The sequence below is a fragment of the Phodopus roborovskii genome, unplaced genomic scaffold, assembly GCF_943737965.1.
Source record: "Phodopus roborovskii unplaced genomic scaffold, PHOROB, whole genome shotgun sequence".
Classification (NCBI taxonomy): Eukaryota; Metazoa; Chordata; class Mammalia; order Rodentia; family Cricetidae; genus Phodopus; species Phodopus roborovskii.
In genome coordinates, this window is record NW_026125295.1 from 30,381,408 (window position 1) to 30,405,108 (window position 23,701).

The 23,701-nt window shown below is 47.4% G+C and overlaps 1 protein-coding gene across 1 annotated transcript; it reads right to left on the reverse strand.

Annotated features, from left to right (window-relative positions):
• Positions 1–809: 809 nt before the first annotated feature.
• On the reverse strand, positions 810–21,789 carry Ctsh (cathepsin H). The gene is made up of 12 exons (XM_051207355.1): positions 21,653–21,789; positions 16,852–16,883; positions 15,936–16,041; positions 14,974–15,044; positions 13,257–13,361; positions 10,759–10,845; positions 9,916–9,971; positions 8,435–8,516; positions 7,478–7,546; positions 4,518–4,624; positions 1,898–2,023; positions 810–1,200 (listed from the first exon to the last, which is right to left on the reverse strand). The coding sequence occupies exons 1-12, from the start codon at positions 21,735–21,737 to the stop codon at positions 1,125–1,127; spliced, it is 1,002 nt and encodes a 333-aa protein (XP_051063312.1). The 5' UTR covers positions 21,738–21,789; the 3' UTR covers positions 810–1,124.
• Positions 21,790–23,701: the final 1,912 nt, after the last annotated feature.

Below are 23,701 nucleotides of genomic sequence, written 5' to 3' on the forward strand. Positions count from 1 at the left end.
GTTGGGGTGGCAAGAAGCAGGCTTACAGAAGCAGAAGCATGGTTACAGGGATTTCATTGTTTCATCTAAATGTTGCAGTTGTAGTTAACCAAGGACAGTTGGTTATTCGGGTTGGGCACAAAGAATACAAAGAATTCAGTTATGACTATCTCAGCATACTGGACACTGTCCTGCTGACCTTGCTTTGGTCCAAGCTGCAGACCACAGATATCTGGTTGGCGTTGGATGAGAGCAGCACCTGGTTCCCTCCTGTACTTTTCTCATAACTTGACCTTGGCAAATTAGCAAGAGCAATTTAAACAGGCAATAAGCATAGTGGGGGTCTTTCAGTTGGTGTATCGAGACAAGGTCTCACTCTGTAGCTTTGGTTGGCTGGCCTGGAACTTGCTGGTCTCAAACTCAAGAGTGAATTGTCTCCGTCTTTTTAAGTGCTGGGTTTAAAGAGTTATGTCACTGCACCTGGCAGGTTTTTCATGATTTAATATTTTTCTTCATATAGCACTTTGGGCAGTTATTTCTAGACAACATTTTGCTGTTAATATAGTTCTCTTTTTCCTGAATTTACTAAAATTTTATATGATTAAAAACTAGCCAGCTTCTTTAATTTTATCTGTAAGGGATGCCCTGGCTCTGCCATATCCTGGCTCATTTCCTCTATTTTTCCTCCTGGGATTTGGGAAAGCAGAATCTCTAAACCTGCTTCTCCTCCTTCGATCTCCATCTGGCTGGCATTGCCACCAGCACCCCTAACATACTCCCAACCCTCCCAGGAGATGGAATGGAATGTCAGCTAGAGGCCAAGGCCCCACCCAGGGAGGAGTTCATTGCATTTATTGAACACACAACACAGAGAAGGCCACTGTTCTCTAAGTGAGGAGAGCTGGAAGGAGAGATCCTCGGCCATGGGGGTTGGAGTCAGTTCAAAACCACAGTCAAGGAATGTGGCTGGTGATGGCTGGTGAAGTTCTTCTTCCTCACTTACAAGTCTTTGTTCTTTTCTTCTAGGCTCAGTGCAGGGCTGAGGGGAACTCTGGGTGAATTTCCCCACAATGTCCTCCAGGGCAGGATTTCCATTGAAGGGCTGGTTCCTCACTTTGCCTACCAGCTGCCTTTGCAGCCTTGGCTTATACCTGAGGAATGGGGTAGGAGGCACAGGCAGCCAGGCCACACATGTTCTTTCCACGTTCAATAAGGAAGTACCTGGGCAAAGAGAAAGGACTTTCTAGAATGTTCTGCAAACCAAGACATACCTCCAGGAATTAGGCCCTCTGAATTTATTCATAGAACTACCATGGGCTTATTTTATCAGCAGGAAATGACTGGCCTCACTTTCTTCCTTTTTCTCTTTGCATATACTACTTCTTCCCAGAATTGATGGAGGCTCCCTTCTTGCCTCTCTGTCCAGATCCTCACATAGCTACCTAATCATTCGGACCTCTTAACAATAAACACTCTACTTTTCAGGTGTGTGTGTGTGTGTGTGTGTGTGTGTGTGTGTCTGTTTTTATGTCTGTCCTGATTCAAAGGAGGTGCTGTCACTTAGTGTAGCAAGTTCATTGCTTGCATTTCTCAGACCCTTCCAGAGGTTAGTTTTGTTCCAGTAAGATGCTGAGGTTTGGCTGTTTCCAACTGTCCATTATAGACCTCCATTAAGTCAATTGGTCTCCTATCCCCTGCAGAAGACTTGTTCAGACCTAGGATCCTAGGAGTGGTCTTTCTTACAGGGCCTTGGCATGTGAAGTTTCTATTCTCGTGTCCCCCTTTCCCTGGCCTGGCTAGGACTTGCTGTCCAACTCCTTAGAAGCTGTGATTTTGAGGTAGAGATGCCTCACACTCAGGGGGTGCCTCTAGACCTGAGCAACATGTGCCCCAGCAGTGGGACCTACAGGCTACTTACCCTTTATCCCCCCACTGGGTGCCCCAAGAGTTTTTCACGATCCAGTAGAGTATTCCATCCTTCTCTCCATAGCCAACAGCCAGGACTGCATGGTTTACCTTATCTGGAGTTTTATGACATGAATTACTGCAAATGAAAATAAAATTTACAAAGGTTTGTAGTATAGGAAGGATAAAGGCCAAGACTGTCACAGACAACGGTGATGTACAGGGATGCTTCCCATTAGAGGGAGGGTGGTGTGTTGGGTGTCAATCAACTATGGCTCAACCATAGTCTCCTCAGTTCTAAGTCCTGCCCCTGTCGTCTCCACACAGTACTGGCCATGCTCCACAGTGGACACCTCTCAATCCCAACAAGAAGAGTAGCCCCTGCCACACTTCTGCAGGCAATAGTGCCCAGCTAGAGCTCGACCCACTGCTCTGTTGTCTCTGTGTTCCTTCTAAAAAACTAACTTATGCTTATGAATAATATGTAGGCTTGCCATTTAGCCTCCATGAGAAATTCCATGACTTCAACAGGACAAACTATGGTGGCCACATGTTGATTCAATGGACATGGAAAAAAGGTATACACCTTTAATCCCAGTACTCTGGAGGCAGAGGCAGGTGGATCTCTGTGAGTTCCAGGACAGATAGAGCTACAGAGAAACAGACAAAACAAAAAATTCCCCAAGGCACATGGAAATTAAATGGACATCCAGCTGTCACCATTGTGTCAGGTACAGGCAGTAGGATCCACTTTGCTTAGAAATCTTTGTTTGTCAGAGGGCAGTTGGTCAAAGAGGCTGCCCTGCAATGGTCTGAGGGATGTGCTGGTGAGGTAGGGGACAGGAACCCAGGGAGTGGGATCTGATCCAGGGGGATAGAAAATGAAGAATCGTCCTTGAGGAGCAGGAGATATACATGAAGCTATAAGCTCTTCCAAGTGGCTGGAATGAGAAGAGACAAGAAGGGATGGCAGATGCGTGCAGAGAAAGAGGGGAGCAAATTACTAAGGTCCCATAGCCAAGCCTTGGGCAACAGGAGCCTTGGGTATTTATACCCTAGTCATCCTAGGGCTAGGGAGATGGCTCAGCCAGTAAAGGTGCTTGCCACACAAGTCTTGAGGAGGATCTGAGTTCGGATTCCCAGCATGCATGTAAAAAGCCATCTTACTTTTGTAATCCCAGTGTGGGAGGTGGAGACAGACAGGATTCCTGGAGCTCATTAGCCAGGTGTTCTAGCAGAATCACTGAGCTCTAGGTCTAGTGAGAGACCTTGTCTCAAAAACATAAGTGTGACTGGGGAAGATGCCTTAGGTTGACATCTGGCCTCCACATGCATGCACATAAGTGTGAACATGCACCTTCACAGGTAGGTTGACTTCTGCTCTTCTCATGCATACATACTCACATGAATAAATAAATATATACACATCCCCTTACACACGTTTTCATGGCCAGGAAAGTACTTCAGAAGGACCCTGGGTCCAAATGGAGGATGGGCCAGGGTCTGTTTATTGTAGGGGAGAGGGATATTTAGAAGAAGCCAAAGAGGAGGCATCAGAGAAGATGATGATGTAGGAGAGGGCAATGAGCAGCCTATTGTGGCTGCTCCCTCAGCAGCAGCAGCAGGGATGCGAGTCTCTTAACAGACACAGAAACCTTTGCGGAGCACTAGGGTGGGAGGTTAGAGGTCTCCATGGCCACCCAGGCTGAACTGGTAAGGGACCCTCATATCTAAGTGTAGGTCTAGTACTTGGAAGACACTTGGTGGGCCATGGATACTCTCAGCAAATAGTTGGCTGTGGATTTCCAGCTCTAACAACTGCACAGAGGGCTGAGGGCAAAGCCCAGAAGAAGAACATGAACATTCTAGAGGTGGCTAGAGACCAGAGAGCATGAAGGAGCCTGGAGAGCAGGAAGTGGCTAGAAGGACTCCTTTCTGAACTCATTCTTGTCACCAAATTGGCAGGCTATGGGGTGTGGGCACAAGAAATCCCACATTAGACATGCTAAGTGGAGCATGGTGTAGCTCAGCCAGAGTGATTGTCTACTGTCCATGAGGTCCTGGGTGCTAAGGAATCTGGCTTTCCTGAAGAACCAGATAGTGAACCTTCCAGCACAGGGTTCTGGTATTTGAGAACAGCTACTTTTCCTTTCCAAAATCCCGTCTTTTTCTTTTTCTTTTTCTTTTTTTTTTTTAAGACAGGGTCTCAAGCATACCAGTCTAGCCTTAGCTCACCATGTAGCTGAGGATGACTCTGAGACAAGCACTCACCGAATGGCTACATCTCCAACCCCACCTTCAAATACTTGACTATGTTTTTGAACCTTAGTTTTCCTGACTGGATTCAGCCCTCTGTAGATGACTGCTGAGCTCTGGGCATGGATTTTGGCCTTAGTCATGATTGGCTACAATAGCTTGACCTGTGCCATTCCTTGTGACCTCTCTTTTGTAGGGTAGAGACTTGGTTCCTCACACTCACATAGGCAAGAAGACTAATGGAGGGAACACATGCTAAGTCTCATTAATACAATCTAATTAAGAGTATAGGTCGAGCTGGAGGCACTGTGCTGGGTCTGAGGGGGCCCACTCTGTGCTATGCACCGTCCCTTCTGACTCCCAGGTCCCCAGCTTACCTGGAGTAAATGCCTTTTTGATACAACATAAAATCCTCGGTCACCTCAAAGGCAAAGCTCACAGGGTTGTGTAATGCCACAGCTTCCATCATTCCTTTCTCATCATTCTGTGGACAGACAAAGGTTGACAGACTTGCATGGCCTTTGCCACTTCCCCACCATACTTATGGTCCATTGCCTCAGGTTAGGGGCTAGAGTTCTAGAGCTAGGCAGGCGACCATGGGAACAATAGACCCTGGCACTCAGCAGTGATACAGGCCCCACCTTCTTATGCAGAGTGCCAGCACCTGTTGGGTTGATTTTTGTTAGCTTTTGAGACAGGGTCTTATGTAGTCCAGGCTGGCCTTGAACTTGTTTTGTAACTGAGGATAACCTTGGATTCCCAATATACCTGCCTCCACCTCCCAAGTGCTGGGATTACAGACTGGGTCTGATAAATTTTATCTTTTAAAAGACTTTTAAAACTGGTACACACTTTTAACCCTTATGCTTGGGAAGCAGAGGCAGGTGAATCTCTGTGAGTTTGAGGCCATCCCGCTCTACATATTGGGTTCCAGGACAGCCAGAAGTATGTAATAGATTGTCTCAAAAATCAAAACAAACAGTGATGGAGATAGAACTTGACCGTTGAACTTAATATATGCCACCATGCCTGGCCTCTGTTGTTGTGTTTGGGGTCAACACCAAGGATCAAATCTGTGCATGCTGAGCAAGTGCTCTAAGACTAAGCTATACTTACGGCTTATTTGGTTTTTTTTTTTTTTTTTTATCTGACTCTGAAACCAAACTAGCTCCCCGTGTGGCTTCAGCCTTTGCCTTCACTTTCTGAGTGTCTGGGAATCCTCATTTGTCTCCCTCACATCCTTACACACAACTCCGTCATCCTTCACTCTATCATGACTGACCATGGAGGCCAGGGACTGTGAAGGATGCAGAGATGAGTGTGTCACCCTTGCTTCTGCCCCCAAGACTCCACATCCCAGAGGAAAACAATCTAGGGAACTTGAGTGGTGGAACACAGATCTTACAGATCCACTGATAGGTAACACGGTGGAAACAAGGAGACCAGCTAAGGGCGTGGGCCTATCACTTCAGTCAGGGAAGGAAGGCAGAAGGGAGCATTGGTAGCTTCTTGGAGGTGGGGTGAGAACAGCAGCCAGGAGTGCCTGGTAGACTTCAAACACTTCCCTCCCAGGCTGGGTGGGTGGTTCCTACCATGTCCCAGTTGGGAAAAATTGAGAGGGAGTTATAGTAACAAGATGCTTGGGAGTGGGAGGGTCAGTGATGGAGGCCAGAGCTTAGAGAAGGGAAGAGAAAGGATAGGGGGAGACTGAGTACTCAGTGTGTCCTCTCTCAGGCAAGATGTTCCTTCTGAATATGGCTAGAGGTCTTGGGAGCCCAGGAGATCACAGAGGCCTTCCCACATAAGGGCCAGAACCCCTGTGGCTGGCACTGTTTCCACAGCTGTCCCTTATCCTGAGAGTTCTGGCCTGCTATTCAGGGCTCTTCTGATGCTCCTGACAAGATTCTTTCTGGGAACTAGGAAAAAGATAACCTTTGAGTGCCTTGCTCATTTCGCAGTAGACCATGGTGGCCCAGAAGTCTAGTTAAAAATAGGTTCTTTTCAGGAAATGATTGCAGGGTGTGGACTGTGTTGCTGAAGTGGCCAACCTCAGTTCTGGAATGACATTTCTCAGTTCAAATCCAGCCCCACCTCCTAGCTCCTGGGCACATTATTTAGCTCCCTTGAGATTTGGTTTTCTCATCTGTCAAATGAAGGTAATAACCACATCCATATCCTTGGTCATTTGGAGACAATGCCTGTCAGTTGGTTCTACAGTACCTCTAACCACTCCAAACTGTTATTACTATGGAGAGCCTGGCATGCCCTTCAATTAGATGGCAGCTGCTATCATTATACAAACTACATGTTTGTGACCTGAATCTGTTTGTGAGCACACCTCCCTCACCTGAACGCATCATGGAGTTTACTGAGCCATGGGGGCAGTCATGCATGCTCACGTGTTCCTTGGAAAAGCAGGGTATGACTATGTGCTATGGAATGCTGTTCTTCAAGTCTAACAGCTGACACCGATCTTAATCAGAGTAGCCGTGATTAAAGTCAACAAGACTTGTCTTGCTGATGTTCCCTTAATAGACCCTCAACTGAGGCTCCCTCCTGAGCCCCTGAAAAAGATATATAAAATTCTCCCCCAGCTTCATGTGATCCTTGCAGGTTCTAGGGCACACAGGCTGTGGCATGTTTATTAACTCTATCTCTGCAGTGATGGGAAGTTGTCATCCTCTCTGGGGTGGGACATTTTGATGATACAGTTTTTTGAGGTCATTCATGTCCCTGTTAGCCCAAAAACTCGTGGGTTCACTACGCTAGACTTGGGTGCAGTGTGATTACTTTGGTCTGTTGTTGGTTCTCTAGCTGGGGGGAGCAGACATCTACTAATGTCCCACCAGGAAAACTGAATGTGTTTCTCCATGGACCCAAGGTGTGATATAGCTCATTAGGGGTAAAGTTTATCACTCTTTCTCCCTCAGCCTGGGTGCTGAAGTGAAGCCAACCCCACAGGAGACACCCAGACCCATCTAAATGCCCTTCAGCCTTGAGGGCTACAGCAAAAGCAAGCCTGACCTGACTGAGGAGAGTCCAGGCTCCCCTCTCACAAGCTGACCTGAATGCTCCAACCTCTAATGAGACAGTGAGATTATCACTTGCATTTTAGACAAGTGAACAGAAACCTCTTATAGACTTGGAATTCAGAACCCAGGGTATCTCCTATCACTCCATGATTCCCTTCCTATCTTCCATTACACAACCTTCGTGGTGAGCAGGCGTCGGAAGTAACCTAGACCCTTCTGCCAGTGATGAGCTGTGACGAAGAGCTGCTCTTGTGGCTTCCATAATCAGAACACATTCCCTAACTAGAAATGGACCCAGTACTTACGAGTGTGATGTTGGCGACTTCCTTGACAAACGCGATGGCTTTTTTGGGGTCAAATTTGCAGTGACCATCCTGTTCAGAGCAGCATAGGGAAGAGAATGTAGATAGAGATGCTTAACCTGAGGCTTTTGGTCCCCCTCTCCCAGTGAAGATTGACAGCATTTTCCAAGCAGCCTGCCTGCACTAGAATCTTGCTGACAGTAGCACTCCATTGAGGCTCAGAAGTACTTTTGTCCTCAAGGAGACAGTTATGTGCTGTCTGGGACACACATAATACTTGGTCAGAATGCAAGGAAGGACCTGAGCCAGCTGAAGGAAACCGAGAAAGACAAGCCACATTGGAACCTATGTAGCAGGGTTAGAGGGACAGTCCAGGGAAGAGTGCCAACCGGAGGTGGACAGAGATGAAGTCACCAGACAGAAATCCGGGAGCTAGGAATTGTGGGCACAACAGGAAAGAGTGGCCTGTGAGGAGGGAAGCAGATCCTAGGAGTCTCGCTTACTTACAGGGACATGAATGGCCTCAAAACAACTGTAAGGTCAAAATGTCCCCTCCTAGAGAGGATGACAACTTCCCATCACTGCATAGAGCTAATGAACATGCCACCTCCTGTGTACCCTAGAACCTGCAGGGATCACTTGGACCAAGGTAGGTATACAGGCCAAGCTGGTCAGAGAGCTCCAGAGTGAGGCCAGTTATATGAAAGGAGGCCAAACTCTGGATGGGTGGGGATATAAGGGGGGGCCAATGGAGTCATGGAGGAACAAGGCAAGCTGAGCTGCGGTGGGAGGGCCCTGAAGAGGGACATTCAGATAGAGAGATGGCACCACAGAGGCAGGAGTGAGGAGAGGGCACAGGCAAGTACCAGGAAGAGGCCAGATTTGAATGACAGCATGGTGAATGGGGGTAAGGGTGAAATGGAGATGACCGGAGGCACAACTGAGGCTGCCCACAGTTACCTTGCCTCTGTAAGGGTAGGTGTCCTCTCCCATGATGCCCTTGTTGTATAGGATGTATTCGAAGGCCTGGCTGGGGAGACCTCTGCAAGAAGGACACATATGTGAGCCTTTCTGGGCCTGGCCCCAAAGACAGGAATCTGCCTTAGTGCTGGAGCTTTTGCCTGGATCACTGGGTCTTGGTAGGGCACACTCCAGTGCAGAACTCTCTGGTTTCAGTCACTGGAATCTGTGCAAGCCACAAGTGCCCCTCTGGGGCAGAGACCTCTGCAAGCAAGGCCCCTGTCAGGAGAAGCGGGCAGCCCCTCCGAGGGCTGAAGGAATCACTGTCGCCACAATACCAACTACACCAGGTATCCCCATGGACAGTGTTCCACAGTCTGACCCCTCATGTCAGCCCCAGGCAGTACTATTTCTTGAAGCTCAGGCGACAATCTGAATTCAGACCTCAAAGATTCTAAAGGTCAATCCTTTCCATCTTCCTACCTGCCACAAAACAAACAAACAAACAAACAAGCTCACTTGGCAGAACCCAGTCTGTCCAGCCCTTGCTCTTCTCCCTATGATCCGTGTTAGCTTGTGCATGGCTGATTCAACTGTGTGGTTTGATGTCTGTTGGGTCACCTGTGCCCAAGTCCACAAGGGGATATGGTGGGAATCGGTACTTGAATGAAAAATGGAAGTAATGGCGTGAACCAAAGCAAACAGACTTCCAAAGACGGTAGGACTCCAGTGTGCCCAGGAGGCAGCCTTTTGCCATGGGCAGTACAAAGGTGTACAGAGGAAAGAGATGAAAAGTTAGGGGCAACGAAGCCCCGTGTGGATTCCTGAGGCTGCAGCCATAGCCCTGCATCCCTGGACTAGGGCTGGAATATAGGGACCCTGCTATTCACAGCGGTCAGAGTAGAAGATGGTGTGTGGGATGTCCCTCAGAGTAGCAGTGAGAGTTAGGCTGGGCCTAACAGGGAAGTCAAGGCTGAGAATATGTCCTAGGGGACCCAAGGGATTTTAAGCATATTATATGCACAGAAACCTGACAAAGAATACAAAACTCTCTTAGAGTCAGCTCACATGGAGAGGTGGAGGGCTAATGGCACTGTGAAAATGGGTGTTAGTGACTTATTGAGAGGATGGCCATGAAGCCACAAGGCTCTCGAGAGCTGGAGCAGCTTGTGCTTCAGGGAACTTGTCTCAGGGCCAATCAGCTCTCCACAGGAGAACCTGGGGTTTGGAGGTCAGTATGTTTGCCCCCTATCTTTTGGCCATTTGTCCAGAAGCTTTGGTGAATAGTGAGGCTGGCCATGCTGAGGACGGGGCTGGGTGATGTCTTGGGAAGGGGCTGGATTCAACCCTGAACCTTCCAGCTCTGAGACCCTTCAATTCTCCCTGTGAGGTGGATGGAATTTCTTTACTATAGCAGCCGCTGAATCTGATGGCTGCAAATGAGAGAGAGAATGGGCTGACTCTCCTGCTCCGGAACATACCCTTCGCAGCCGTGATTGTTGAAGTTCTGGGCACAGTCCACCAGCTGCTGCTCAGCCTAGAGGAAGAAGCAGAGCCCGTGAGGAGACAGTTGAGAGGCCAAATGCTGCTGTGAAGTGTCAGCTCTCAGTAGCTCATCCATATTTGTGACCTAATTGGTGTTGTGTGGCAATGACCCTGTAAGGTCCCCCAGGGACAAGGCCATCTCTGTATATCCCAGGGTGACTCTCTTGCAGCTGGCACATGTTGAGAGGGGCTCAGAAATGACCTGGCTACAAAGCAGGTGAGAGGGTGTGAATAGGCCCTCCTAATGAGCACTTGTCCTGGAGAGGCGTACTCAGCATGAACTATGTGTCTCACAGTGTATGCTAGAGGGAGAGGGTCAGGCCCATAGACACTGCTGAATAACTCCTCAGCCTAGGCTCTCATGGCCACGCTGAACTCGCTTGACTTCCCCACTTCCATTCACAGTGGGACAGTTCCTTCACAGGTATCACACTTCTCTTGGGGATTAGTGGATAGACACACAGGCCCTACTTCTTCCTTGCATGAAGATAATCAAGTAGGGCAAAGGGTTCAGCTCCTAGAAGGGGTATCTCCCAGGCAGTATGTACTGTCCAGAGGTCTTCGTGAAGAACCAGGTTGAAAAACTGAGGAAGGGACTGGACACCCACATCCACTCAGGAAGGAGCCCTTGCGGTATTTCTTCATTCTCATTCCTTTTGGGAAACATGTCAGTTGAGATTCCCAGGCTAAATGTCCTCAGGGTTGGGACACTATGAATGAGCCTGAAGGCCCAGGCCCAGTGGTGGTCTGTAGGAAATAGCCTGTATCTGACTTCTTACCAGAGACAGCATCTTCCCGCTGGCAATGGCTACAGCAGACTCCAGGGCTCCCGTGGTGGAGAAAGTCCAGCAGCTGCCACAGGATCCCTAGAAAACACATGTGGGCAGGGGGAGTCAATGAATGTACCCTCGTGACACAGCTCCACTCACCAGTGTGGGAATCGTGGTCCCTGAATGCCTTTGCCCTTTACAAGCCCATTAGCAGTTCTGACCATGCTGCCCTGCACATGTTCCTGAGCTGGCATCCTCCATGATGCAGCAACCAAGGCTCCCGAGGAGCAGTCTGACCAGCCCAATGGACTCTCAATTTGGCCTCCTGAACAATTCCCCTACTTTGCTAGAGTCACAAACATCTCCTGAGCTTAGTCTATGGACTCTCTTACCTTGAGTTCTTTGTTGGATCCCGTTCCCTATTTTTTTTTTTTTTTTCTCCCTGAGACAAGGTTTCTCTATATAACAGCCCTGGCTGTCCAGAATTTGCTCTGTAGACCAGGCTGCTCTCGAACCTGGACTCTTCCTCCAAGAGTGCTTGGATTAAAGGTGTGTACCACCACCCAGCTTCTCTACTTTTTTCCTACAGGACTCAGCAAAGTTCTTTCTAGAACCTTCTGTCTCACCTTTCTGCTAATCTCATTGCAACCAATGCCCTTGCTGCTGCCAAGTTCCTAGTTCACGACACCTTTAGAAGGTTAGGTCAGATTAGGAGTCTGGTACTGGACCCAGTCTGCCAGTCTAAACCCTCATTCTTTCATGTACTAGCATGTGATCTGGGCAGCAGTGTCCCCGGAAATCTAGCTGTAGAAGATTAGCACAAGACCACGCCTATCAATCAGTCGCCGGGCACCATAATATCTGTTGCTGTTGTGAGTCTGTCAGACTCACCCTTGTCTCCTTGCTGGTTTTTGTCTTCCACATTCCACTTTTAAAATATCTCTTAAATTCCTTCCTCAAAGCCAAATTTCCCCTCATCTTCCCTCTTGAAGCCTTCCCTTTGGAGAAGGAAGATCTGGTCAAAGAGGACAACTTAGCCACAATGGAGGCGACTGCAGGCACCGTGGGAGGAGGCAGAACTGGTACTTGCCTGGGACAGGACCTGGGTTTTTGGTTTAGTTTGCTTTGGTTTTCTGAGACAGGGTCTCGGCACATAGATAAGACTACCCTTGAATCCGAGATCCTCCTGCTGCAGTGGGGCTTGTAAGAGAATGGTACTTCCTCTAGCAGAGACCTGGGGCAGGTCTTGTTTGTGTCCCCTCTTGTTTATCGTGGATCTTGGCTGGTTACTCACATTCTCCTTCTGTGCAGTTACATCAGCTTAGGGGAGCCTTCAGAGCTAATATGGGGTACGATGGCCACTGACTCACCATAGAGTAGTCACTGTAAGATGCCATATGCACCCCTGAGTAATGGCCTGGTTCCTATTCAAGGTGGTCAGTCCTGACTGGTGACCTAGGTTCCCAATAACAGAATTCGGAACCACCCGCTTCCCACTTGTCCAGTGAGCAGGCTTAGGCTTCCATGCTTTGACCTGCTGTGAGAGTCTACAGTACTTGCACACTGCCTTTGGGGCCCTATTGCTCTTCACATTCCCTGCTGGGGCAGAAGCTTGTTTCGTTCCCTTGGAATGTGATCCACACATCCAGTGAGCCTGGCAGGCTCTAGGCTGTGGTGAGCCTGCAAAGAGGCTGCGCCATATGCCTTTTGCACCACATTGCTCTTGTGAAAAAGCTAGACTTCTTGTGCATAGTTTCAGAATAAAGCCAAGAGTTTCTTGGAAGGCAACCTTAACCTCGGTTTCCTGGAATGGAGAGGTCAGCATCTTTGAGAATTCTGCTGTGGTGCCATTTTGAGGGGAGTGGGGAGCAGAATACAGCAGGAACAGTAGGACATGGGGTTTAGTCTTTAGAGGAGTAGGCACTAAATTTCCCAGCACTTGGGGAAAAGGTAGGCACCTGGCCAAGTCTACTATGCCCTGCAGAGAGTTCTCTTATTAAAGACCCCCCCCACACACGGTATGTATGCCCAGGGCATGCACATGAGAAAGCCTGGCTCAGTCATTCACCACTACCCACTTGGGACCACTCCACAAAGGCAGGCAGCCAGCCAGGAGGGAGCCTGCAGCCTGGTGCCCTGAGGAGTGTGTGAGAGATGGGAGGAAAAGATACATTCCGGACAGGAAGGGTCCTGGTGTTGGGTGCTTGAGCATCTCAGCAGAATAGAGCTGGAAGTCATAGGAGGATTTGGGATGGTGTCAGAGCAAGAAGGAGGGGGGACTTTAGCCTTATAGAGGGCCATTTTCATCCTTCAGAGCTGCCAAATCTTAAAGCAGTGACATCCAGAGGCTTGCAGAGGAGAGGGCGGGGGACTAGAGAGATGAAGGGAAAAGGCAGAAGGAGGTGTATGCTTGCAAAGGTGCTGTGAGCACCCGAGTTCTCCATCCTAAAGTGATGCCTGACAACATGTATGTTCTGGAGGGAGAATGTGGGGCCTGCCATGCATACCTGATTCTTCACTGGTGAGACAAAATTCCCTTTCTTCCGCCAGTCAATGGAGGGAGGGTAGGGGCCAGAACCGTGGAGGTAGTTACCTTTGGTGGCTGAACAATTCTGAAACAAGCAAATACGTTATTTTCAAGGAGAGTATAATTACAATGGAATCGTTAAAAGTGAGTGAGAGGTCTGGGGAGATGGCTCAGTGGGTAAAGTGCCTGTTGTGTGCAAATGAGGACCTGAGTCCTCACTCTGTATGACTTTGTAACCACAGTACTGGGGGTGGGGGTGGGTCTAGGCAATGGATGAGCTCCAGGTTAAGGTAGAAAGAAGCTTGAGCGTGGTGGCACATGCCTTTAATCCTGTACTCAGGAGGCAGAGGCAAGTGGGTTTCTGTGAGTTCAAGGCTCACCTGGACTACATAATGAGATCTTGTCTGGAAAAAAAAAATGGTGAAGGGACTGGAGAGATGGTTTAGCATTGAGCAGGTAAGGACACTTGCTGTTCTTCCAGAAGACCCTGGTTTGGTTCCCAGCACCACATCAGGTGGCTTACAACTAGAACTTCAACTTCAGGGGATCCAATACTGTCTTCTGACCTCCATGGGCACCCACATAGATAACACACACACACACACACACACACACCTAAATACATAAAAAAAAGTTTTAAAAAATAAGGTGGAGGGCATTAGAAAAAAAAAATAGGGCTGCTAAACTGCGGCCTCCTCATGTGTACATGTCTATGTGTAGGCAAGTATACTCGCACACATATCCACCATATACACTACACATAGGAATAAACCACACACACACATATCATACACATACACCACACACACGCGTCCACTACACACTAAGTCTCAAACCCTGGGACAAACGTATGAAAGTGGACCTGGCTTCCAGGTTGTCCCAGCATCCCTCAGTCCCTACTTGTTACAGCCTATGGCTGGCATTCCCTGCCCTCAACCCCACACTTTCCAGCCCAGGGGTTGGGCTACCCTTCCCCCAGAGTCTCTGCCCCGTACAACCCAGTCATTTTGGATCCCCGCCCTCTCTTTTGCCCTCTTGACTGCTGCACTGGGTCCCCTCTCTTCTTCCACTGAGCTCCAGCCCTATACTTTCCTTTTTATCTGCAATAGACTTCCTGCTCTAGCAAACCTAGAAGCAGTCATGTCCTTCCTTTTTACTTTTTTTTTCATTCAACACACACATATGCACACCATACATGTATACCACACACATGCATATACCACATACATCCAAGCACACATTCACACACACATACAAAAGAGAATTAGAATTGCAACTATGAGTGTGGGCACACATCCATAATCCCAGCACTTCTGAAATAGATGTGGGAGGATCAGGAGTTCAAGCCTTGGTTACAGAGCAAGATCTAAGCCAACCTAGTCTACAAGAAACACTATCTCAAAAAAAAAAAAAAAAAAAAAAAAAAAAAAAAAGTCAACCTAAAATTCCCCTTTAACTGGGCACCTGTATTTTATCTGCTATTTATAGATCACGGTTTCCTATTGTTAAGGCCAGAGCCCTGCACTAAGTAAGGGACCGCAGAGAGATGGATCCTCCTGGCCTCTCCAAGAATTCCAGGACACCCTAGGCATGGCTGGGGATAGGACTGAATCTAGCTGGAAACACAGTAGGTTTAATGCTTATTTCACAGATTTTGGTGAAAAGATCCTGATGTATTTACAATGAACTACACCAACCTGAGGCTCTGACCAGAGGTATTTGCGTTTTATTTCAGCAAAGCTCATGTCTGAAAACTGGTTCAATCCCACTGAAAAAGAAAAGGGAAAACAAACCAAGCAGAACTACATGAAACAGAGGCCACAGTTAATTGATAACAAACAGACAAAAATCCAAGAGCCCTTGTTTACTCCTGTTCCATTTATAGCCCCTACAACTTGGCTCCTGTAAAATTCTGTATTTCATATGATTCAGTATGGCAAAGGTCATCTGCTACTGTGCCTCGGAGCTGCTCAGGCAGACAGAGGCACCCCAGAGCCTGTGGGTGCTGTAGATAGATCTGGGGTGCGGCGCAGGCACCCACTGTTTCAGATTCCTACTGTGAGACTGATGAACACCAGGTAAAGAGCACAGGTGTCTTCCCACCCACACCACATCCATTCTTCACCGCAACCCAGCCAGTTCCACTATAAGTCAGCCCCTGCTCCAAGGTCAAATGCTAGCACCAGGCAGAAATGGACTGAATGTCTGTCTTTCAGTTCAGCAACTACTGTGATCATGCTAGACGTGCTTCTTTCTAGTGACTCTCACCCAGAGTGAAGCTGCGTGCCTCCAGAGACTGCTCATGGACTTAGAGCAGTCTGAGTCGAGGTCTCACAGAAACCCAAACAGATCTAGGTTGTGTGTATTGTACCCTCAGATGGCCAGCAGGGGGCTGGAGGGGTAGGGCTCTTCTAGAATCTTTTGTAAACTTCCTGAGTTCCACAGAGAATTACCAGTGCTGTCTAAATTTATATTCTTTGTAGAGCTATTACCTGAGCTTCGTCAAAGAAATCCTCAGAGTCTGAGTCTCTGCTCTGTGCCCATTAGCCCTGAGCAGACCCTTTAACCAGCCTATGCCACTAATTGTTTTCTTCCCAGACCTGAGATGTTCCCACCCTCTTTCTCCCAGAGGTCTGAGGGGAAAGGGGCTCCCCAGTACTTTTAAATGTGTGGTTCCTCTGGTTGTGGGCATGAATCTTCTTCAAGTTGTTGGCAAACGTCTGCAGTCTGTAGTTGTATTCCAATGAGCTGTATGTCTTTTGGTGCTAAAACAAAACACGCCAGCAGCAAATCATCAGAATAGGTGAAGCTTACGAGGGAGTCTTTTTAGAGATCCCCTACTGCCCAAGAATCCTCCATGGTATCATGTATGTAGGCTGGTCTATTGTCCCTAGACAAGATGATCATGAACATCTAAACTTCCTATCCTACCTCCTCCATTACAGGCATATGTTACCATGCCTGGGTTACACAGTGCTGGGGATCAATGCAGAGTTCGAGGCAAGCATGCTACCATGGAAGTTTTTATTCTGCCACTTTTTCAGGACAGACCTACAGTTAGATGAGACTCTATTCTTGTTCTCTACTGCCAATATCAGGAAATGACAAAGCTATCGTTGACCTCCAGGGACCTGTGGCTAGAGTGAAGACCATGCACCTGTTAGGACTTCAGTTAAACATTCAGGAGACCCCACTGAGGACGCCTGCCAAGCGCAGGTGACCTATGGACACTGTGCCTCATTGTGGAGCCAAGTGTACGGCAGAGCCCACCATTTTCTAAACGGTACATACTGCTGTTCCCAGAAGATTCTGCAGTCACTATGCAAAGTGATCCAAACGCCAACAATGAAGGGAAGGCATGAAAGGCTTTTGCCAGGCTCATCACTGGGCGGCATCATTGGGAAGTTTACTTCACTGTATCCTCCTTGGAGTTTGGTAAGGGTGGAGCATGGAAGGACCCAGGGCAGAGCAAGGTTGGAAAATTCCTCTTTGTGCCTCAAATCTGATACAATTCAGTTTGCTAACAGGGAGTTTTCTGACAAGAGAAACTTCAAAAGGAGAAGTTGGTCACTGACCTGTGTCATCCATGACTTGAAGTGAAACTTTTCTGTAAAAGAGAAAAAAAAAGAATTAGGTCTGCAAGTGTCTCATGATCATGTTGAATCTACAGCTAAGTAGGACACAGAAGAGCTGAGGGTATTTTATTTATTTTTATTTTTTATATTATTATTATTTGAAGCAGGGTCTCACTATGTAGCCTTGGCCCAACTCTATGGCCTCTACCTCAGAGTGCTGGAATTAAAGGTGTATGCCACCAGACCCAGCTGATTTGCATTTGCAAAATACCAAAGAAGAGGTTTGGTTGATGTAGGTTAGCTAATGCTTGAGTATAAAAAGGAACTCAAACCACAGACATTTTAAGAAACTGCTATTTGTATGCAGTACATGGGGGAGGTATGCACCCATGTGTTCACGTGTGAAGGCCCCAAGTTGCCTTCCGAGGTCATCCTCTAGCTCTCTCTTCCTTATTTCTTCAGATAGAGTGTTTGGAAGAACCTGCAGCTCAGCCATTTGGCTATACTGGCTGGCCAGAAAGCACTGGGGTCCTTCTGACCCTGTCTCCCAGCACTGGGGTTCCAAGTGTGTGCCCCTACAGCTGGCTTTTTAATGTGGGTGCTAGGGTTCAGGTCCTCAAACTTGTGTCACAAGCACTTTGCACACTGAGCACCCCAACCAGTGGTAACACTAAAAACTTTAATGATGCTTATTGTGGTGTGTTTGTGTGTACACATAAGAAGACAGCTTTTGGGAGTTGGTTCTTTCCTTCCATCATGTGGGGCCCAAGGAGCTTAGGTCTCCAGGCTGGTGGTAACTGTCTGGAGAAGCAGAGTTCAGGCACCCTGCTACTTGAGCTTCTCTCCCGTGAGGAGGATGGAGGAGGGACTGTCTTTGAGTTATTTCTATTTCTGTAAGTGACCCCTCACCTAAAATCCAGGAAGTAATCCCAGTAAAATTTACTCCTTTATCAAGTTGGACTTTGGTGGCATTCTTACTTTGGCCTGTCATTGTTTCCCTATCAGGGGTGAGTAGATGCTTTTCTTTTCTTTTCTTCCTTTGTTTCCTTTTTCTTGTGTGTGTGTGGGTGGGTGCTTTTCAAGACAGAGTCTCTATGTAACAGTACTGGTTGTCCTGGAACTCACTCTGTAGACCAGGCTGGCCTCAAACTTACAGAGATCCACCTGCCTCTGCCTTCTGAGTATTGAGCTTAAAGATGTACACCACCACTGCTCCGACTTAGATTTTTTTTTTTCATGTCTACCCAGGAATAGAATTTTTGAGGTTCTGGGAATATTTTATTGTACATGATTTAAAATTTCCATTTTAAATTTAAAAAGCTGTAAAAGATGTATTCTAATGAATTATAAATGTTCAATTTTGTTTTGTTTTGTTTTGTTGGTTTTTCAAGTCAGAGTTTCTCTGTATTGTTTTGGAGGCTGTCCTGGACCTCAATCTGTAGACCAGGCTGGCCTAGAACTCACAGAGATACACCTGCCTCTGCCTCCTGAGCAGTGGGATTAAAGGCATGTACCACCAATGCTCAGCTTTAAATTTTTTATTTTTATTTTATCAGTGTGTAGATATGTGTACATGAACATACCATGGTATTATTGTAGTGGTCAGAGGACGATGTTTAGAAGCATGTTCTTGCCATGTGGATTCTGGGAATTGAACTCAAGGTGTTAGGGCTGGTAGCAAGCATCTTGACTCTTTGAAACATCTCACTGGCCCCTTATGTTAAATGTTGACATTTGAAAATGAGACCACTTGGCTAGGGAGCTGGCTGAGCAGTTAGGACACTGGTCATGAAAGAAAGAGGACTCCCTAGAGCCTACTAAATGTCAGTGGGGCATGGAAGTTAACCTGTAATTCTAGCCTGGGGTCACAGAGGGGGTATGCCCAGAGTTTGTCCAGTAACACTAGCCAAATTAGTTTGATTGGTAGATCCTGCCTCAATGAATAAGGTAGAAGAACAACAAGGAAGATTCCTGATATTAACCTTGGCTCTCCACACACACCTATTCACATGTGTGCCCACACATGAGAACATACATAATACATGCACATATTGTTCACCATACAAACAGTGTTGGATAACTTGCTGGTCAAGTAGGCACAAGCCTGCTAATTTTAGCACCTGGGAAGCTGAGGAAGAAGGATGTGGAGGAGTTCAAGCAAAGCCTGGGCTACATAAAAGACCCTGCCTCAAAACACCACCAGCAACAGCAACACCAATCTTTTTGTCCCACAGAATTTTAGCCTAAGTGAGAGCATGTATATTAAATCACCCTATATCCTTTTTTGCAACAACAAAACATTAATTAAAATTATTTTGCTTCCTAAACATTAACATTTTATTCTAGCCAGGCGATGGTGGTGCATGCCTTTAATCCCAACGCTCGGGAGACAGGCAGATCTCTATGAGTTTGAGGCCAGCCTGGTCTACAGAGTTAGTTTCAGGACAGCCTCCAAAGTTACAGAGAAACCCAGTATCAAAAAACAAAAAAAAAAAAAAAAAAAAAAAAAAAAAAAAACAAATAAAAGAAAAAAAAAAGAAAAAATTATCCTAGATTGAGCAATAATCTCAACTATTATGAAAACCTTGACTAATTTTTTCCAATCGTATTTTACACTATGGAAAGTCATTGTGAAACCTAGGAAAGTAAAACTTGAATGGAAATATATCTTTTGTAATGTGTTTAGAGCAGTGTCTGGCTGTATGGACCAGGTTAGCCTTGAACTCAACAATCTTCATGCTTTGGCTCTGTGAGTGCCGGGATTATAGGCATGTATCTCAACACCCGGTCAAATGGGCAGTTTTGAAGTAAATGGTCTAGACTCATTTTTATGACACCATCTGTATCTGGACCATTTGGAGTGGCTCCATGTTGCCCCAGGGATCCCCAGGACCCATGCCAGCGCAACAATATGAAGGTTATTGTTACGTGGCAGTACATCTTCATACACAAGCCCCAGACCTGCTCTAGCAGCTAAGCCAGGGCCCTTTCTCTTGGGAAGAAAAAGCCTAGTTCTTCAAGACAGGGCTCAGGGCCCAGGGGATTCCACACCCTGGTTAAGGGCCTGCTGTGGCTAAATCCTTCAGAGAAGACAAACCTTAGCCCAGACCAGGCTCTGCAGCTGGCCGAAGTTTATGGCTGTGCCTCTTGGGGGGTTTCCAAACCAACAAGGGGAAAATTTCTCATAGATAGGGTGGATAAAAACACGGATGACTTTAGGGGAATCTCAGATCCATCATTTTATTATTATTATTATTATTATTTTACATGTGTATGTGTATACAGAGTGTGTGCAGTATGTGGGTGCAACTGTGTGTGCTCCGATATGTCAGGTTTCCCTCTATTACTCTCCACTTTACTGAGGCAGGGATCTTTAACTGAACCCAGAGCTCACAGTAATCTAGCTAGCATGCTTACCCCTATCACTTCCCCCTGAGTGCTGCCATTACAGGTGGCTTCTGAGTCTGACCGAATTTTACATAGTTCCTGGGATCAGAACTTGTACACCAAGCTCTCAGGCTTGTAAACCAAGTGCTTTCCCCACTGAGCTCTCTCTGTAAAGGAACTGTTTTTCTGACTAGGGCATGGCACATGCCTTTAAACACATACTTGGGGGAGAGAGGCAAGAAGGTCAGGAGTTCAAGCTCATTCTTGGCTACATAGTGAGTTAGAAGCAGAATGAATAAAACCAAAAATTGATGGAGGGTAAATCACAAGGTCCCATCCCCAGGCAATTATAGTTACTGGGGGAGGGAAGATACATTTTCTTTAGGGCTATAGCTTCTGATAAGGTGCCTGTTTCTGTTTCGTTTTTGTAAATAACCCTAATAAAATCCATAGGGTCACAAAAGGTGGGGGAGGGGAGGGAGTAAGGGAGGAGGGAAGGAGGGAGAGGGAGGCAGGAAAGAGGAAAGAAAAGGGACAAGCTGGGAAGAGGAAGAAAGTGGAAGTGGGAGGGGGGAAACAGAGGGTTATGACCGCTGAAATATGATCAGAGTATGTTAAATACATGCATGAAAATATAAAAATGAAACCCATCATTATGTTTAATTAATATATGCTAATAAAATCTTTAACAAAAAGAAAATACAGTCCTGCCGAAAGACCGACAGCAGGACTAGAAAACCACAGCCCACACACTGCCCTTGAGTCCTGACTTTGATTGAAGGGCTCTTTACACTTAAAAATGGTTGGCAAGCAAAAGCGCACAAGTGTGTGTGTGTGTGTGTGTGTGTGTGTTTGCAAGAACAGCTGCACCTGAAAATCATTTAACTTCTAACTTCACTGTCCATAAATAAACATCTAATAGAACAAGTTACCTGTGGCTTCTTTTGTCCCACAAGCAGGCATTTAGGAGTTGCTAAGGAGACCAACGATGTACAGAACTGAAATAGTTACTAGCTAGTCTTCTATTGTACTTTGCCAAGTAAGGGCTGCTGCTTTACTAATCCAGCTCTTCCCGCACACCACACGCACTAGGGTTAAAACTGCTGCTGGAACATGGCAGGAAGTTTGCCCCAGTGCCACAGACGGACTAACAACCAAGGCAGGGAGATCCCCGGGAGAGTTACAGCAGGCTGGCACATCCTGCTGCATGGCAGGACAAGAAAGTTCTGCGTCCCCAGCTGTCCCAGGTGGAGGGCAGAAAGAGCTGAGGGCTTCTGTATCTAGGCCTGGACAAGAGGGACTCTGGGCACCCTCGGGCCTGTCCCTAGGACCACGGGTTCCCCGAGAGCACCCCGGGGCTCCCTGTCCCCCCTCCGGTGCCCGGGAGCCCTGCGCCCCGCTTTGTCCCACGTACCTATGGCGTTCACGGACAGCTCGGCGGTGGCCCGGACACTCAGCAGCCAGGTCCCGGTGCACAGCAGCGGCAGCGCGGCCCACATCGCGGCGCTCAATGCCAGGTGCGGTGGAGCGCCCGAGGAGCCCAGTCGGCGGGAGGGAGGTGGGGCGACGCTAGCCTCCGCCTTGGCGACTGATCCCTCCCCCGCCCCTCCCTCCACCGCACTCTTTTTCCTGGGAAGCAAGGGCTCAGGACCAGGCCCTGATGGCTGGTCCCCATCAAATGGAAGGGCGCAGGGCCTGATGCCCAGTCCCTCGTCTGTCCCCAACTCCGGAAACCTCTTCTCCATGGGGGGGGGGGGGGATTTCAGCTCCCTGGCTGGCCTTTCCCAGGAATAAAGGAACAAGAGGACTGTCCTGACTGGTCCCAATAGGCTTTTGGGTTTGTTCTGAGGAAGTCGCACTGTGCCTACCTACTTGGCCATTTTATTTTGCAAGTCGTAAGGAGGAAATGGATACATTTAAGGTCCTCATAGGAAATAAATAGACAAAACACATCTTGAACTAAGGAGCCCTTGCCAGGGTCCCTCTGAAGGAGAAAAGGGAATTCAGCCACCGTAACACCAGGCCTGGCACCCATGGAAGCCAGGTTGTTCCACTTGTGTCACCACCCTGCCTAGTGACAGCTGTGTTTTTGTTGTTGTTGTTTTACTTCCTGTTTTACAAATTGGGGACCGAGCTCTTAGGAATGGATGATGCCAGTTTTTCCCTTAGGGGCTCTGAGCCCACCGAGGCTACACTTTTTTTTTGTTTGTTTTTGTTTTTCAAGACAGGGTTTCTCTGTGTAGCCCTTGCTGTCCTACAACTCACTCTGTAGACCAGGCTGGCCTGAAACTCACAGAGAGCCACACACCTTTGCCTCCTGAGTGCTGGGATTAAAGGCCAGCACCACCACTGCAGGGCTTTGTAGCATTAATACGGATTGCCTCTGAGGCGAGTCCGTCTTACCATTTCCCACGTAGACCAGGTTGTCCTTGAATTTGTAATCGTCTTGCTTCAGCCTCCTTAACAAATATCCCTAGGCAGCTCATGGCATTTCGATGAAGGCTAAATGGCCTTCCTCTCCTGAACTTCTTTTGTCAGAATCTGCCTTTCAGGTTCCAGGGGAACAGATTCCCGGAGTTTGCTTTTAAGATTTGGTCTAGTGCAGTGATTCTCAACCTGTGGGTTGTGTGACCCTTTTTGGAGGTCAAAACGACCCTTTCACAGGGACTGCCTATGACCATCAAAAAAACATATATATTTACATTATGATTCATAACAGTAGTACAATTACAGTTATAATGCAACAATGAAAATAATTTTATGGATGGGGGTCACCACAACATGAAAAACTGTATTAAAGGATCATGAAGCATTAGGAAGGTTGTAAACCATTGGTTTAGTGTGTCTGATCAGTTCTCAGGACTCTAAGGAGCCTCAGGGCTAAGGTTGTAACCCAGTGAGTATGGCCCAAGCTGCATGAGGATCTAGGTTCAGTGTCTAGTATTGCTAGAAACCAACACACACGTAGCAATATAAGGACGTGATCGGTTAAAGGGAAAAGACCAGGGCTTGGGAGGACCTTTGGGTGGCAGAGAGCATCGGGGTGGCAGGGTCTGCATCCTTGGAGCAGGAGTATAGCGACAGTCACTTGTTTTCTGTGTGAGTTCTTTTCCCCAAATAAACTTCACTTCATTTATTCTGTGTCTAGTGAATCCTGATTTCCATACCTTCACACACACACACACACACACACACACACACACACACACACACCATAAATAACCAAATAACCAAACCAATCCAGGAGCCACCAGACAAAGGCATGGTCTGGACAGCAGGTTGGACATTGAATCTACATGTGAATTACTTATCAGTTATGACAGGCCCTGGAACATGGCTCCAAGAACAGATACTATGCAAAGGGCTCCCATTTTAGAATTTCTGATTTGATGATTCTGTGAAGACAATATGCAGGTGAAAGCATGATTTAATTTTCAATTTTGAGCTCTTTCCAGGCCAGCAG

What these genes read in the sequence shown, in the direction of transcription:
- Ctsh (XM_051207355.1), bottom strand. Translation starts at nt 21,737, where the DNA reads ATGTGGGCCGCGCTGCCGCTGCTGTGCACCGGGACCTGGCTGCTGAGT. An exon ending in TCTCACCAGTGAAGAATCAG is followed by an intron (nt 10,846 to 13,256) that starts GTATGCATGGCA and finishes TGTGTTTTCTAG; the next exon opens with GGATCCTGTGGCAGCTGCTG. An exon ending in ACCCAGTGGGGGGATAAAGG is followed by an intron (nt 1,201 to 1,897) that starts GTAAGTAGCCTG and finishes CTCTTTGCCCAG; the next exon opens with GTACTTCCTTATTGAACGTG.